The sequence below is a fragment of the Anopheles bellator genome, chromosome 1 (genome assembly GCF_943735745.2).
Source record: "Anopheles bellator chromosome 1, idAnoBellAS_SP24_06.2, whole genome shotgun sequence".
Classification (NCBI taxonomy): domain Eukaryota; kingdom Metazoa; phylum Arthropoda; class Insecta; order Diptera; family Culicidae; genus Anopheles; species Anopheles bellator.
Window position 1 is genome coordinate 44,624,909 of NC_071285.1, and position 16,371 is coordinate 44,641,279.

Consider the following 16,371-nt stretch of genomic DNA (forward strand, 5'->3'; position numbering starts at 1 on the left):
TCTTACACAATGCATTGATGATGACGATGTTCGTGTCATATTCGGACAATGTTCAGCTAAGCACACATTGTAAATTTAAAATGTTTTGAACAAGTTCTGGAAATGTGATTGGCAACGCTTTATTTTGCCCGATTAGTAAATATTCTTCGCTCTTAAAATAACGAATCGTTTGCGTAGAAAGAATCCCACACATTCAATCGTTTCAGCTCGGGAAGTTCCTCAACAGTCACTCCCTCGTTGGAGATATTGAAACACTCGTATGGAATCGTTTTTGGTACAGCCTTCCAAGAAACCTTCGCCGTACTCGGGCAGTTCGGATCTCCCGTTGTGGCAAAACTGGTAAATATATCGACCATCTCACGAATAACACGATACTCCATTGTTTCCTTGTCCAGTGCCGTGGCGAAAACGTTCGAAAATAGGTAGGACAATTCATCGGCGTGCGAGGTACCACGAATGTTTGAATCAACCATGTGGATTCGATAATGGTTGAAAAAGGTGGAATCGACTGCAACACGATAGACGAACGTCTTTGCGCTAGCGAGGTTCGCACGGGATAAAATGGAGCGATGCAGACCGTGCCAAAAAATTCGATCGGTAGCCATGTCAATGAAACCACCCAAATTGTCCGGGGACGGAACGCTGTTGGGGTAGTAAAGTTGCTTAAGCTGCGCTCCGAAGGCCACTCTCTGCTCGACGGACACGCTGAGTTGGTGCGGCACGTTACCGACGAACAAATTCGGATTCTCCAGTACGGCGGCAAGCTTAGGCTTCACTTTTTGTAGCAATATCAAGCCCTCTTCCGAGGTACCTCCGATCATCACATTGATCGCATTACTCCAGGCGCTGCGGGACATTTCGAGTGGAGATTTTGGTATGAAGGTCGTTTCACTCTCGTACGGCTCGATCGTTGGAGCGAATGCCCCGAGAAGGCCTTCTTGCACTTCCTAAAAGTGGAAAAAAGTTGAGCACTCATGCATCTAGACTAGAAACTGTCGAAGAAACTGATAACATGCCTGCGGGCCGTGAATGTTTTCTTGATGAGCCACAATATCCTCCGGTGATGCTTGGCGAAGAAATTGCAGGGCGTCGTCCTCACCGTCACCTTGCCACCCGAGGGCTTTGGCCAGTTTTTCAGGCCAACTACGCTGCGGTGTGACAGACCAGTCGCACATCGTACTGCCCGACATGATGATGGCACGTTGAAAGAGATTCTTCGACGCTTCCGATATCGTGTGGTACTGAACCGATGCCCCACCGGCACTGTGACCGAATAGCGTGACATTGGCCGGGTCACCACCGAAGGGGACAATGTTTTCCGAAACCCACTTCAGCGCCAAACGTTGATCTTTCAGACCGGCATTTCCCGGCACACCGGCATCGCGAGATTGGCAGCACAGGAAGCCCAGCGCACCAACGCGGTAATTGAGCGTAACCAGCACGATGTCCTTTTCAATCAGATAATCCGGACCGTATAGTTCGGTTCCGCTCGTGCCTTCCACGAATCCTCCGCCATAGAGGTAAACCATCACGGGTAGCGGTTTAGAGGGTTTAATCTTGAAACCAGCAACGGTACGTAGTTAATAGTGGACGAGCGAGTACAGCTTGAAAGTACTTACTGTTTTCGTGAATATATTCAGCCTCAAACTATCCTCGCTGCCGACGATTTTGTTGACCCGGCGATCAAAGTGATAGCAGGGGTCACATTGTTTAGTACAGTCCAAAACGTCGGTCCAGTTTTCTGGAGGAACCGGATCCTAGAAGGGGAAAATGCAAAAGCCAATTTTCATATCATTTGCAAACGCTGTAAACGATACCCCATTAACATAACTTTCATCTTAGCAACAACAGGGCAATTGATAACATTAAATGACTCGCGACTTTAACGGCCCACGAGAAAGCGGACCGGTTATCGTTGAGATAAGCAATCGTCGTGAATCGTGAATCGTTAAAATGCGACAACGTTCCAACGCACAATGTCACGCCTATTGTCCACAACCTACAACCACAAAGCGCGGCCGAGATCCGCTGAGAGCTGTACGATCGAGCAATTGAGTACAACCCGGCACTGTGACCTTGAAAAATCCATGCTCTCATCTGCGGAACGATCGCGGGGAAGTCGGTGATGTTTTCGGTGTGTGATTTCGAGATCATTTGCGGAACATTTTACCGTAAATCGTAGCGCTCCAACCGGTGGCTTTGCGTATGGAATACCCTGGAAGCTCGCATAGCCCACTCCGTACAGGGAAGTTTTGTTGGTTCCCTGAACCGGCCCGTTGGCCGTAGATACGATTAGTGTGGCCATTATTTTTCGGGATTGTATACTTTATCACTTCACTGGATCGGGAGCTTCGAGGCACCACCAAAGTCACAAGCACTGCAACCGATCCGGGGTGTGTCTTTCGACTGGCCATGCGCGGTTCGCTGTTACGCGGATTCACCGGGTGCCGTTTGTGACCCACACACGCAAACGGTTTAATCGTGTTTGGCTGCGTGAGGGCAGTTGCTCGCGCTTGCGAGAATGTTTATCGCCAAACACGCCCCACTGGATCGCACCAATGTTTAATCAACCTAATAAATGCCCCACGATATCGAGATGGAGATGAAAATTCCCATCCTTATCATTATTGCGTTGAATGATTGATAATAGGCGCTGTGGGGTTGATGGTGAGTAGTAAACATTTTCAACAGCGCTGACCTCAATCAGTCGTCGGTCGGTGCTTCGAGGATAAGTAAACCCACAAACAAAATCCCCGTCTTTCAGGCTGTGAACCCGGAAATGGCCGACACTTCAGAGTACCCCGTTGTGCAGACGTGCTACGGGCCAATCCGCGGCATCAAGAAGGTGGCCTGCACTGGTGTGAACTACTTCAATTTCCAGCGGATACCGTACTGTAAACCACCGGTCAACGAACGAAGGTTTAAGGTAGGTTGCACGGTGGTCGTGAAGAGCACACCCTATTCATTTGTGTATTCCTCAGGAGTTGGAGCTGCCGGAACCATGGACGGAACCGTTGGACTGTTCGCAGCAGGGCCCGGGAGGCTACCAGTTTAGCAAACTGTTGAACAAGATCATCGGCAGCGAAGATCATCTGTATATTAACGTGTACACGAAACAGGTAAGTGTAGTGGATTGCAGCGAAAAGTTGGTCGAAACATGAGCTCAATGTATGACGATCGATCAGTGTATTTGCTAAGTCACCGTGTTATCGGTCACAAACATAGCTCCCGGCGACGTATGAATGGGGAGATAAGAGAATGACCTGATGTTTCACCTGAGTGCCCACTTTGAATATTACATCATGCTGCACTTCCGACGCACTGTTTCCATCTTTAACTACACAAAACCCCTGTCTCTGTTTAGCTAAAACCGGTCAAGCCACTTCCGGTGATGCTATGGATTCACGGTGGAGCATTCATGCGTGGCTCGGGCGGCACCGAAATGTACAGTCCGGACTATCTTCTCCAGAAAGATATTGTCCTAGTAACATTCAATTATCGTATCGGAGCGTTCGGTAAGTGGAAGAGTTTACTTTGGTGTGGCTCGCTGAGTTCTCATTGCATAACGTCGGTTGCAGGATTCTTGTCGTTTGATTCTCCGGATCTGGCTATCCCAGGGAACGGTGGCCTGAAGGACCAAAATCTGGCCATTCGCTGGGTACGTGATAATATTGCCAATTTCGGTGGAGACCCCAAAAACGTTACGCTGTTCGGGGAGAGTGCCGGTGGATGTTCGGTGCACTACCACATGGTTTCCGGACAATCGGAAGGACTTTTCCAGCGGGCCATAGTGATGTCTGGGTGCACGCTCAACAACTGGTCGACAGCACCGCGGAGAAACATGGGTGAACGGTTGGCTAAAGCCCTCGGATGGAATGGCCAAGGTGGGGAGGCGGGTGCACTGAAGGTGCTGATGAGTGCGTCAGCGGAGGACATCACCGTCAAACAGGAACAAATACTGACGCAGAATGTAAGTACCTTGCAGTGCTAAATAAAATATGGCTTATCGCAACCGTTTTTTTCTAGGAACTGGAGAATCGGATTTTGTTTGCCTTTGGCCCGGTGGTCGAACCGTACATCAACGGCAAAACCTTCATTCCCAAGAGTCCGCTCGAGATGTGCCGTGAAGCATGGAGCAGCGGCATCGACATCCTGATCGGTGGAAACTCCGAAGAGGGCCTGTTCTGCATGAGCGAGATCAAAGAAAGACCAGTCATTTTCGACAATCTTAAGGACTTCGAGTACCTGGTGCCGCTGGAGCTGGGATTGGTGCGCGGATCGCAAGCGTGCAAGGACTTTGGTTTGAAAATGAAGCGCTTCTACTATGGTGACACAAAAGCATCGTTCGAGAATCGAAATGGATACCTTACGGTACGGGCAGTTACATTAAGTCCTCGGAAAATTTGTAACGTATCCGTTCGTTTTTCCCCCCGCAACAGCTGATGACGGATAAACTGTTCTGGCACGGACTGCACCGCACGATCTACTCGCGCATCGAATCGAAAAAGCCTTCGAAAACGTTTGTTTACCGTTTTGCAGTCGATTCCGATACGTACAACCATTACAGGATTTACTTTTGCGATCGTAACGTTCGTGGTACGGCCCATGCCGACGATCTGTCGTACATTTTCAAAAATGCTTTCAGCGACATTCCGGCGCAGGATTCGTTTGAGTACCGGACGATGCTGCGGATGGTGAGTAGCAGGATCAAATTGAACGTAGCAGTAAAAGAATCTAGGTTAACACAACTGGCCCGCATGGATGTTTGCAGGTTGAGTTGCTGTCCAATTTTGCAGTTACTGGAAATCCGAACGGTGGACTTGCCGGTGACATTTGGGCACCTATTGAACCAGTAATTGGGCCGTACAAATGTCTCAACATTACCAACGAAGGTTTGAGCTACGTTGACTTCCCTGAAATGGAACGGATGAAGCTGTGGGACTCGATGTACAAACGAGAGCAGCTTTACTAGGAGTAAAGAAGTATTTCATCTACTGTTAAGAGCGAAGTGTTCTGCTTTTATTTGAATGTTAAACACTGAAATGGTAACTACGTAATGACTTTGCAACAAATTTGGAATGGGTTGTTTTGCGGCACAATAAAAAAGCGTTCTACGACAGCTTATATTGGTTGATCGCGTTCCCGGAGAGAAGGCAAATTTGCTCTGGCGTAGCCGGTACATCTGAAATTGAAGCGTGCATTAGGTTATTCTCTTAAATTGCAAGGAAAATGTGGCCGAAATCACCCACCAATAGAGTACCACTCGTCAGGAAGTCCAGCTTGACTGCGTGCCGAATTTAGCGCCATACGTAGGGCAAACAGGAGCGAAACAGTCATATTGAGCGCCGGTTCGCCGGTCGTTTTGGAGCGCAGGACAAAGTTTTCATTGTGCGTTCGCTGCAGGAACTTTACCCGAAAGTCGACGGGAATATCTTTTGCACCGGGTGGCTTATAGTTCCAGGAGCGGTTCGTTAGCAGCTGACCGGAGTCGTTGTTGTACACGAGTTGCTCGGTAAAGTAGAGCCCGATGCCCATCACGAACGCACCCTCGATCTGCCCGATATCGATTCCGGGGCTGATGCTTTCGCCGACGTCTTCCAGCACATCGACACGGCGGATTTGAACGTTCCCGGTCAGGATGTCTACCTCGATCTCGGAGCACGTTAGTCCCCACACGACATAGTGTTGCATTTCGGTCACGTTGTACTGGTAAAGGGCACACAGATCGACGTGCTGCTGGTGGCAGAGCTGGGTGATCTTATCCCAGCCTGCGCCGGGATTTCGATTGCGGACGGGATCGATACGTTGGTTGAGCATTTCGCAGGCTTTCTTTACGGCGTAGCAGGCGGCGTCACTGGTCATGCTGCCTCCGGACACGATCGCGTTGGGTGAGGTTATGTTAGCCATCGCCTTCATCCTGATCATGCTCACCGGAATGCCCAGCGTGCTGGCCGCCACCTGGGTAGCCTTAGTATTTACTCCCTGCCCCATATCTATGCCACCGGTGGTTATGGCCACAGTTCCGTCTGCGTGGTAGATCGACACCAGCGCGTGCAGCGTACCGACAAAGTACTGTGGGTATCGCATTGGCACGATCGAAATGCCACGTTTGAGCCACCGATTGGTTGCGTTGAATTGATCGATGTCTGACCGGCGTCGTTCATACTCCACATCCTTGGCAAAGTCGGGCATCAACTGACGAATCATACTGTCGCCGGGGAGGTTTTCCGTTCGCACCGCCAGCGGATCTAGCCGGAGCCGGAACGCAATGTGTTCCATAAAGTTCTCCGCCATACTGATACCCTCGTTTGTACCGGGACCCCGACAGTACGTGGTGCTGGCCGATTCCGTCAACACACTGTGACCCACCACCTTCCAGCTGCTCGTATCGTAGCAGTTGCGGTAGAACAGAAACGTAACCTTCTCCACCGGTTCATTGAGGCTACAGCCCGACTCCTGGTAAAACTCGTTTAGCAGCCGTTCTACTCTACCCCGTTCGTCGACCTCGATCTCGTAGTTACTGGCGCAGGCCGACCGTTTCCCGATGGCCGCCATATTGTCCTCCAGGGACATGATTAGGCGAACGGGACGCTGGCTGTAGTGGGCCGCGATGGCACATGCACACGCCACCTGCGAAGCGCGCGATATTTTCGACCCAAAAGCTCCACCCAGTCGGCGTATGCGGAAGTTGAGACTGTTCTCCGGCACCAGCAGGGCTCTCGCGATCGCTATCTGGCAAATGTCGATCCACTGCGTCGAGCTGTACACTTCCAGCCCGTCTTCGATCGGTACGCAGACGCACTGTTGCGACTCCATCGAGAGGTGGAACTGACTCGGAAGGTCGAAACTGCCGCGCATACCAACCGCACCTTTGCCCGTTTCATACCGTTCTCCGATCTGCACTTCATCACTCCGGTGGATGCGATCGGTAACACCCGCTTCTAGCACTTCCCGCACGGTGGGCAGGATGGGCTGCCCATCCGGTGGACTGTACTCGATCTTGACCAGCTTCGCCGCACGGTATGCTTCATCGAACGTTTCGGCAAGAATGATACCCACCGGCTGACCGTGGTACAGCACTCGTTCACTGCAGAAGATCTCCTCGATCCTCTCATTGCCCAGCTCCGGTGGCATAAAATTGTTGGTGCCGGGTATATCCTTTGCCGAGTAGAACGCTTCCACGCCCGGTCGGTTCAGGGCTTCGGTAGGATCGATCGTTAGGATGTTACAGCGTGGATTCGTCGCGAGGACGAGCGCACCAAACAGTTGCCGCGGTTGGTTCGGTAGATCGTCTATGTAATCCGCTTCTCCTGCCGTTTGAGCCAGTCCTTCCACCTTGGGAATGCGCTGTGTCATTGGCCAGTTTGCTTGCACCGTGTCGAAGCTTTGCCGGCCAGAGGACAACGGACGTTCTACCTTTTCCGAGCCGGAAGAGTAGAAGGGATTAACGGGTATATTGCGCTCCTGTGCGATGTCCATTATGGCACGATAAAACAGGGACACAGCGAGCTGTTTCCGGAACTCGGGCGACGCATCCGGCAATGTCGAATCCGGTTCCAGAGAGTCCTCCAGCAGGGCTAAGGCTTGCTCAAACACAGTCTCATCGAAAATGTTTTTCCCAGCAAGGAACAGTTCCAGGACTTTGGCGTGTGTGAAGGTTGGATTGATGCCACCGTAACAGATCGTTGCGTACTTTACGGTCGAATGCTGAATGTTGAGCAGGAAGGTTGCGTTGACGTAGGCGTGTGCGTTCTGCGCCCGGGGCATAATTTTGTACGTCCGGAGCGAGGTATGGGCGCGATCGATTGGATAGAGCACCACGTTCAGAATGATTTTTTTGTGCATATTCAACGACAGATAGTCTGCAACGGTGACGATCTCGGTGGTGACGGCGGAAGTTGCTACAAAGAAAAGATGCCGTGAAAAGGTACAGTCCTCACGAAAGCCAGAACGACGGTTCCTTACCAATGGTCAAGCAAGCACCAACTCCTTCTAGCAACAGATACACGTCGGAGGGAAAGGCCGCGTGTTGATGTTTGATGCTCAAGTTGCCGGCCACCGTTCCAACGTTTCGCACCGGTACGTTGGCCACCAGGTCAAGATGTTTGATAATCTCGCGACAGTACTCGTAGCCGTCGTGGTCAGTGGCCTCGTCCAGCATCGCCATGAATTCGGTTAGCGTCACGTTGGCTCCGATTATGAGTGCGTCGTTGAAGAAGTTAACTCGCAGATCGGCCACGGAACTGATGTCGATAAACACCTCCAGTTCGGGCGGTCGCCGATAGACACCTGCAGTGAAAGTTGGTGTCATTATTCATCGATGGAATCTCGTACAATCGGAGTCCCTACCGGTAGCAGTATTTCCGCCGACCAGCATGTACGACTTGGGGCCAATTTGGTCGAAAATCTGAAAAATCTTTTGAACATTCTCCACCTTGTACCATTCGCGGCCACCGGCGAACGTGAGGTGAATATCGTTCGCTTCTTCGCATCGGGCCGCCCTGGGACACGCACCTTGGCAGCTACGACCGGCCTGGCTTTTGGGACAAATTTTCGGAACATCTTCAATATCCGCACACAGCTCCAGTAGACTTGGATCAGCATCGATCGCCAGCGACTTGAACGCATCGAGGATCGATCGGTAACCGGTGCAGCGGCACAGGTTGCCACCGAAGGAGTTCTCCACCTCTTGCATCGTCACGTGGCCACCACCGTTTGCCTCCAGCAGGCTGAACATATTCATGACCATACCGGGTGAACAGAACCCACACTGCGTGCCATTGAAGTGCGCCAACCGTGTCTGGACGGCATGGTAGCCTTTCAGCTTGTTGCCGATTCCCTCGACTGTCAGGATGTCCAGACCGTTGCAGGAAAACAGCGGGAAGAGACACTAACCGAGTGACGGAAGTAATCGGAAAAGGTCATCGAGTGTCATCTAATCACGCATCCACTGCGCCGTATCGATCATACCGAGTTAACTGCCCGCGACGTGATGCTCTTGGTGATGGGGTGTTGCCCGCTGATATTAACGATACACGCGCCACATCCGCCCTCCCGGCACATGAACTTGGTGCCTTTGAGCTGCGCATGGTAGCGGAGGTAGGTGCCGAGCGAGGTATCAATCGGGACGGCACTACTATTGACTGCCGAAAGAGATGGGAACGGTTTCAGAGAATGGGCACAATGGGCACTCCTTATCGGCTGCCGTCAGGAACCGCCCGGGTGTCTATTACTGTGTGTCTAGATTGTTTATCGACCGATACTGATCGTCCGATAAGACTCTCCAGTGGGCGTACACTGTTGGATCTACCTTTATGCACGGTCCGGTTGATAGTGAACACAATCTGCATGCTTATCTCGTTTCCGGCACTAGTAAAACCCTTCTCGACGCGACGATCCTCACCCACCGGGCACTGGCGAGCATCTAGACTGCGTGATCGGGTTGGCGATGTCGCTTTTATAGGACGCCATCCGTTCGGCTTCGCGATTCGCATACACCCGAGTGGCGCGAGATTTCGCGGCTTCTCGGCGCTGCATTATGGGAAAAAGGCGATCATAAATCAATTTCAAAAATTGAAGTTTCAGTCATATAAGCCTAAAATAGATAAGTTATCTATGGCAAATCCGAATTTTAAGCCTTCCATGTTGTGTAGATTCCGAGAATTCATCTGTCAAAGTCGACAGAGTGATAAAAATGGCTCTTTAAAACAAACTTTTATCAGCTACTTTAACGCGATCGTTAGCACAGTTCTGCAACAGTAATGTACCTATATTATACATCATTCGAAAGTGTAATGTACTTGATGTACTTGATGTACTTAATGTACTTGAACGCGCGTGTTGCACATAGAAAGTTGAATTTAATCGAAACACATACAAATAAAACAAAAACTTTGAAAAAAGTCCAAAGATTCTTCCTAAAAATAAATATGTCCGCCTTTCCCATACGAATTCCCCACTGTGCGCTGGTGGTATTGGTGCCGCCAACGAAAATGCTTCCACGTGAATCACTTTTGAATCATCAGTAAATATGATGCGACGCGCACAAAACCGGTACGCATGTTTTCGCGCCGCGCCGCTATTTTGGGTGTCCGATAAACGCGATTAAATGTGTGTAGAAAGGGAATTTAGGAGAGAACAACCCGATAAGCGTACGAGATGTATAAAAAACGAGTTAAGAAAATACTTATTGGATATTGGATACGTACGGATTATTGTGCTCATAGTGTAATTAGGTTTTTAAGTTATTTGTATTACATACTCTAGAAGAAAGGAAATATTCAACTACAATATTGATAAAAATGGAAATAAACTCATTGATGGAGTATGGATCGGGCACAACCGAGACAGAAGGCTGCCGATCTGAGCAATTGTTGGCAGATGGGTCAACCCAGGTAAATGTGACGATATACTGGGTACATTTTACCTCCTATGAAACTCTCACCCGACTGCCATCAGCAGCCACAAAACCAAAGGGCAACACCAAAGATAGACACATTCAACAAAAGCATCACAAACCCGCAACACTCGAAAGTCAAGATAAGGCCTGGTCTGGCTCCAGAAATACCACTGCATCTGGCATCTTTTAGTTTGCATAATTTTCAAGTTGCTTCAATTTACAGGTATCGAGAAGAGAATTGTTGTTTACTTTATTTATTTACTAGCAGACCCAGCAAACTTTGTTCCACCCCAGGGGCAATAAGTAAACAGATTTTGGATTTTATCTAGTTCGTATTTTTATTAGGATAAATAAAAAAATCTAGTACATTAACAATTCTTTAATAGGTCTTGTAGGCTTTCTCTATTTCTTTAGTTGAGCACTTTGTTTTGCACTACATTTTTTGTCTTATTGCCAGGCGTAAGAACAATCTGAGAAATCAAATAAACAACCTTAGATCTAAGATCTCAGATGCTTAGATTCTCAGATTCTCAGATTCTCAGACGATCAGACTATTTTTCAGACGATCGGACTTCTCGGTGACATATTCGTTCAGTTTCCCTTTCCGCCTCCCGTTACTCTGTTCCAAATGATAGGGCTTTTCGGTGCTGTATCCGATTGGCTTTCCTTCCCGCTTCCGGTTGCATACATGGCAAAACTCGCACCAGGTAAATTTGATTAAAATTGTTTAAACACTTTCGAGCTTTATGCTTTTTGCACTTTTTTGCTGAAATTTAGTCAGATTTTGTATGGGAGCTCCCCTTATGAATGAAATCTAGAAGGCTGTAGCAGTCCGTTGCGGGAATGTCGGATGGTGATTCCCTCCTAACCATGACAATTGCAATCGGTGCAGTAGTTTCGGAGTCCATAAGGAACACACGGACAGAACTTCATTTTTATATATATTGATTTTGTTAACGTTTCTTTTATTAGCCCAGTCCGTTCTCTTAAAATAGAAAAGCCCATTGTGCTTAGAGTTTTTTAATGCAACAATGCAAAAGTAAAGGATAACATAGTTTTTAAACACACCTTCCTGTGTTAACATTCAGTACTAGGAACCCATCCGTGTCTGCTCAGTTTAGCAAAAACTGCTCCACGGAGTTACCGGACATCAGATACACTTGATCCGGCGTGCACGGCGCCCCAATCTGGACCCACTCATTCGGCAGCCCGGCATCCTTTCTGGCCGCCAAAATTGCATTGCGCAGTGCACACAGAACGGCGATGGTCATGTTCATCGCCGGTTCCCCGGTAGCCTTCGAGCGGAGCACTCCCGTCGGGTTGCTGCTGTTCTGCAGGAAGCGCACCCGGAAGTCGACTGGAATGTCTTTCGCTCCCGGCGGCTTGTAGGTCCAGGTGCGGTTCGACAGCAGGGCCCCACTTTCCGGATCGTACACCAGCGCCTCGGTCAGGTAGTAACCAACGCCCATTATGAAGGCACCCTCCACCTGACCGACGTCGATTCCGGGGCTCAAGCTTTCGCCCGTATCCTCGAGGATGTCGACCCGGCGCAGCTGCACGTTTCCGGTCAGCACGTCAATCTCTAGCTCCACGCAGGCCAGCCCCCAAATGATGTAGCCCTCTAGGTCGCTAGCCTTGTACATGTACGTGGCGCAGAGGTCGACGTTCTTGTTGTAACTGTTCTGGACCACCTTCTCCCAGGGGGCATCCTTCAATTCGTCGCGAATCGGTTGCATCCGCTCGACCAGAATCTCGCACGCCTTCTTCACCGCCTGTAGACCAACGATTGGAAGATGAATGGATCGTCTGGGTGATTACGTTCAAAGCGAGCACCGAAATACTTACGAAAGCGACCGTCTCACTGGTCATGCTGCCGCCCGTACAGATAGCGTTCGGTGACGTCATATTGGCTGCCGGCTTGATGCTAATCTTCCCGACCGGAATCCCCAGCACGTACGCGGCGACCTGGGCGACCTTAGTGTTCATGCCTTGACCCATTTCGATGCCACCGTGCGTGATAACGACGGACCCATCGGTGTGGTAGATCGATACTAGGGCGTGAATCGAACCAAAGTATCCCAGCGGATAACGCATCGGCGTCACGGCCAGGCCACGCTTGCGCCAGCGGTTATCCCGGTTGAACTGCTCGATCGTCTGCCGTCTGGCGTCGTACTCAACGTCGGCGCGGAACTGAGGCATCAGTTCATACATTTTCAGTTCCTTCACCATATTGACCATTCGCACATCGAGCGGGTCCTGTCCGGTGGCGTGAGCCACGTGCTCCATGATGGTTTCGATCATCGCGATACCTTCCGTCGTGCCAGGTGCCCGACACCACGTGTTACTGGCCGAGTCCGTAACGGCAGCCTTGGCCACCGTTTTCCATGCCTTGTTATCGTAGCAGTTCTGGAAGAACTGGGCACAGTGACCCATCGATTCGTTCAAACAGGAGCCCGAGTCGTGCACGTACTCGTTGTGTAACTTCGTAATCTTGCCGTCCTTCTCGACGTCTACTTGATAGTCACTGACGACACCGTACCGCTTGCCGATGGCTTCCATGTTGGCTTCCAGCGTCAGAACCAAGCGTACGGGGCGCTGGGTCTTGTGTGCTGCGAGAGCCGCCGCGCAGGCAATCAGCGTGGCCCTGGTTCCCTTGCTCCCATAACCACCGCCCAGACGACGCACGTACAGATTGAGACTGTTTTCCGGAACGTTCAGCATCTTCGAAATGGCGATCTGGGTGAAGTCGATCCACTGCGTCGCCGAGTACACGTCCATGCCGTCCTCGATCGGGATACACACGCAGGTTTGCGTCTCCATCGTGTAGTGATACTGGCCACCGATCTCGAAGCGACCCTTGACCTTGACGGCACCCTCGGGAGCACTTTCGTGCTCCGCACCCAGCGTGCTGTAGGGCATCTCGTGCAAGCGTTCCGTGGCCTTGGCTTGCAGAACATCCTTCACCGTTGGATAGCGCCTGACCGTTGTCTTCTCGTACTGGACCTTCACCAGCTTGGAGGCTCGATTCGCCAAAGCAAACGTATCTGCGACCACCAGACCGATCGGTTGTCCATGGTAGAGGGCTTTCTCGCTGGCGAAAATTTCTTCATCGTGAGAGCCCATGAACCCTTTGAAGTGCATGAAATTGTTATCGCCGGGGATATCCTTCGCCGAGTAGAAAGCATGAACTCCGGGCATGGCCTGTAAGGTGACAAAGTGCACGTTTTAATATGTTCCCATACTGGGAAAGGAAAATGTGGAAACTCACCAACGCTTCCGATGGGTCAATGGTGAGTATCTTGGCATGCGGCTCGCTTCCTTGCACAAATGCAGCGTACAGCTCGTTCGGGAATGCGGGCAAATCGTTGGCGTACTTTGCCTCCCCGGAAGTCTGCAGTAGTCCCTCGATTTTCGGAATGTCTTGGTTCAGGGGCCAGTTTTCCTTGATGGTATCGAACTTTTGAGTTCCAGAGGACAGTGGCCGTTCGAGAACGGATCCTCCCGATTTGAATTCCCGCTTGATTGAAGCCGGCGCGATACTCAGCACGAACTTGTAGAACAGCGATAGGGCCAAGTTCTTTCTGTACTCAGGAGCCGCATCCGGCAGTACCCAGTCGGGATTCAATTCGTCCGACAGGATCTTCAGCGCGCCCTGTACGTTATCGTTGCTAAGAAGGTTTTTGCCCCTGAGGAAACTCTCGGTTTTTTTGGCGTGCGTAAACTCGGGAGTGATTCCTCCAAAGCAAACGTTGCTGGACACAATCTTTGAACCCTCCGTTTTGATCAAGAAAGCACCGTTAACATATGCGTGCGCATTCTGTGCGCGAGGCATAATTTTGAACGACCGATACACGTAGACCTTCGGATCGAGTGGAGGAAGTACAATGTTGAGTAACACTTTCTTTGCCATGTTCATGGTAGCATATTCCGACGGCTTGACGGTTACGGATTTTCCTTCAGACTCCACTGAAAAGTCAAAATGAGTGGGTTAAAGTGCGTTCTAGTTCTACAGTCTTTGCATAACTTACAGATAGTCAGCTTGGCATCGGCCGCTTCCAGAATCAGGTACAAATCCGACGGGAACTCGTTGTGTTGGTTTTTGATACTCAGGTTTCCTGCGATGGTACCGGTATTTCTTACAGGAACGTTTGCAATCAGATCGATGTGATTAACCAGGTGCTCCAGGTACGAAAAGTGAGGGTTATTCTTTGCTGATGACGTCATCAGTTCCATAAGCTCCGTTAGAGAAGTTCCCGCTCCGATGGTAAGCGAGGCACCCACCGAATGAACCCTAAGCTCTTGGACAGCATTAACGTCGACAAACACTTCCAGAGCTTCACTTCGACGGTACACTCCATGGGCGGTGTTACCACCAACGAGTGTATACGGCCGATCGCCTATGGTTTTGAAGATCGCAAAGATCTCGCCCACGGTGTACACCTTGTGCCATTCTCTGTTATCCTCGAAGCTCAGATGAAGCCCTTTGCGAGGATCAGCTTTGCCCGCCACGGAACACTTGCCAGCACAAGCGGATCCCGTTTTGGGGCAAATCTTCGTAAGGTCCTCAATATCGGGACACTTGGCTTTCAGCTTGGGATCGGCATCCACAGCCAAGGACTTGAACGCGTCGAGGATCGGCCGATAGCCGGTACAGCGGCAGATGTTACCGCCAAACGAGTTCTCGATCTCCTCCATCGTGATCTTGCCCTGTTTAGCCTCCAGTAGGCTGTACATATTCATGACCATACCCGGGGAACAGAATCCACACTGCGTGCCATTGAAATGGGCCAACAGTTTTTGCGTTGCATGGTACCCATTTTGCTTGCTCCCGATACCCTCCACCGTCGTGACGTCCATGCCATGACATGCAAGTACCGGGAATAGACACTGCAGATAATGAGATTGAGTTAAACCGAGACTTTGATCGCCATTTTCATTTCAAAACTCACAGAGTTGACAGCATAGGAGAAAGCATCGCTGGTAGCCGGGTGGACACCGCTTAGATTGACGACGCATGCCCCGCAGCCTCCCTCGAGGCACATGAACTTGGTGCCAGTCAGATGGGCATGATTGCGAATGAAGCTGTTCAGAGAGGTTTCCACGGGGAAATTCTTCGCGTTAACTGCAATTCATCATGAACACAAATTTAGATCATTTTCGGAAGAAAGCGATAGATATTTCAATCAAATAGAAAAACAAACAAATTGAATTGAAATAAACGTTACAACACACAAACACACGACCGATAGTATTGTAATCGCTATCACAAGATATGTTACGTCAGAAAATAGGTTGGACTCACTTTGATAAGGTTTGCCGTTGATGGAGAAAATCACTTCCATGATGGAGCAGTTTTGAAGCAGAAGTCGCAGAAACGGTACACCCAGTGAAGAGCTATTTCACAACAGTAGGCAATGATAACAGTGTCGTCTTTACGGTATTTTGCACAACCTAGGAAATCACCTTTTCGTGATTGGTTTTCAAAAATTACTGTGTTTCTTGTACTATTCGGTGATACGCAAGTTACGGGTTAAAACGGAAGGACACAGAGGCACTCGGAGGCACGGTTTAATCGAACTAGGGTTGGAATGAAACTGCGAAATGGCAATCAGGCAATGGGTTGAGAGCACCGCTCACTACGACTGATCGTCAGCGAGTGGGGCGTGTACGCGACGATTCTCTAGTTTAAGAGTCCAAAATTGGCTCCACGTTATCGAGCCCCCCAGTGGGCGAATCAAAGGTGCAAAGTCATCTACTGTAATTAGGATAGGTGCGTATGTGTGGGACCGCATGATGCCATCCGAATAGTGCGAATGTTGGACCACACCATCCGTCCATGTTCCAGCCTGAGCGACGAGCGTAAGTAATTGTGCTAGTACAGAGCACGTCATTTCATGGACGGCACAGTGTGTAGCGATTTGCCATAGATAAAATCGTAGTGCATTGTTTGGAGAGTGCGAGATGCCGCACAA

At 50.1% G+C, this 16,371-nt stretch overlaps 4 protein-coding genes across 4 annotated transcripts; 1 reads left to right on the plus strand and 3 right to left on the minus strand.

The window, feature by feature from the left end:
- Nucleotides 1-112: 112 nt before the first annotated feature.
- Nucleotides 113-2,396, minus strand: LOC131211305 (esterase B1-like). Its single transcript, XM_058204726.1, has 4 exons — nucleotides 2,171-2,396; nucleotides 1,620-1,757; nucleotides 1,017-1,556; nucleotides 113-947 (listed from the first exon to the last, which is right to left on the minus strand). Exons 1-4 carry the CDS (start codon nucleotides 2,303-2,305, stop codon nucleotides 153-155), a joined length of 1,608 nt encoding a protein of 535 aa, XP_058060709.1. The 5' UTR covers nucleotides 2,306-2,396; the 3' UTR covers nucleotides 113-152.
- Nucleotides 2,397-2,587: 191 nt separating this feature from the next.
- On the plus strand, nucleotides 2,588-4,989 carry LOC131211295 (esterase B1-like). Its single transcript, XM_058204714.1, has 8 exons — nucleotides 2,588-2,667; nucleotides 2,765-2,926; nucleotides 2,982-3,119; nucleotides 3,365-3,515; nucleotides 3,579-3,970; nucleotides 4,027-4,371; nucleotides 4,440-4,694; nucleotides 4,772-4,989. Exons 1-8 carry the CDS (start codon nucleotides 2,665-2,667, stop codon nucleotides 4,970-4,972), a joined length of 1,647 nt encoding a protein of 548 aa, XP_058060697.1. The 5' UTR covers nucleotides 2,588-2,664; the 3' UTR covers nucleotides 4,973-4,989.
- Nucleotides 4,990-5,049: 60 nt separating this feature from the next.
- On the minus strand, nucleotides 5,050-9,350 carry LOC131205610 (uncharacterized). Its single transcript, XM_058197782.1, has 6 exons — nucleotides 9,311-9,350; nucleotides 8,971-9,143; nucleotides 8,350-8,890; nucleotides 7,966-8,289; nucleotides 5,250-7,901; nucleotides 5,050-5,182 (listed from the first exon to the last, which is right to left on the minus strand). The coding sequence occupies exons 1-6, from the start codon at nucleotides 9,348-9,350 to the stop codon at nucleotides 5,112-5,114; spliced, it is 3,801 nt and encodes a 1,266-aa protein (XP_058053765.1). The 3' UTR covers nucleotides 5,050-5,111.
- Nucleotides 9,351-11,362: 2,012 nt separating this feature from the next.
- LOC131205609 (xanthine dehydrogenase/oxidase-like) lies at nucleotides 11,363-15,856 on the minus strand. Its single transcript, XM_058197781.1, has 6 exons — nucleotides 15,702-15,856; nucleotides 15,349-15,521; nucleotides 14,428-15,286; nucleotides 13,668-14,365; nucleotides 12,245-13,600; nucleotides 11,363-12,171 (listed from the first exon to the last, which is right to left on the minus strand). Exons 1-6 carry the CDS (start codon nucleotides 15,739-15,741, stop codon nucleotides 11,512-11,514), a joined length of 3,786 nt encoding a protein of 1,261 aa, XP_058053764.1. The 5' UTR covers nucleotides 15,742-15,856; the 3' UTR covers nucleotides 11,363-11,511.
- Between the last annotated feature and the right edge of the window lie 515 nt (nucleotides 15,857-16,371).

Bases quoted from the DNA above. Each gene is read 5' to 3' on its own strand.
- LOC131211305 (XM_058204726.1), bottom strand. From the start codon at position 2,305: ATGGCCACACTAATCGTATCTACGGCCAACGGGCCGGTTCAGGGAACC. The intron at 1,758-2,170 runs GTAAAATGTTCC...TTCCCCTTCTAG, and splicing joins TTGGAGCGCTACGATTTACG to GATCCGGTTCCTCCAGAAAA. The intron at 948-1,016 runs GCATGTTATCAG...TTCCACTTTTAG, and splicing joins AAAACATTCACGGCCCGCAG to GAAGTGCAAGAAGGCCTTCT.
- LOC131211295 (XM_058204714.1), top strand. The intron at 2,927-2,981 runs GTAGGTTGCACG...TGTATTCCTCAG, and splicing joins TCAACGAACGAAGGTTTAAG to GAGTTGGAGCTGCCGGAACC. The intron at 3,971-4,026 runs GTAAGTACCTTG...GTTTTTTTCTAG, and splicing joins AACAAATACTGACGCAGAAT to GAACTGGAGAATCGGATTTT.
- LOC131205610 (XM_058197782.1), bottom strand. From the start codon at position 9,350: ATGCAGATTGTGTTCACTATCAACCGGACCGTGCATAAAG. The intron at 9,144-9,310 runs GTAGATCCAACA...CTCTTTCGGCAG, and splicing joins CAACCGGACCGTGCATAAAG to TCAATAGTAGTGCCGTCCCG. The intron at 7,902-7,965 runs GTAAGGAACCGT...TTTTCTTTGTAG, and splicing joins TGGTGCTTGCTTGACCATTG to CAACTTCCGCCGTCACCACC.
- LOC131205609 (XM_058197781.1), bottom strand. From the start codon at position 15,741: ATGGAAGTGATTTTCTCCATCAACGGCAAACCTTATCAAA. The intron at 15,522-15,701 runs GTGAGTCCAACC...GATGAATTGCAG, and splicing joins CAACGGCAAACCTTATCAAA to TTAACGCGAAGAATTTCCCC. The intron at 14,366-14,427 runs GTAAGTTATGCA...TTGACTTTTCAG, and splicing joins CGATGCCAAGCTGACTATCT to TGGAGTCTGAAGGAAAATCC.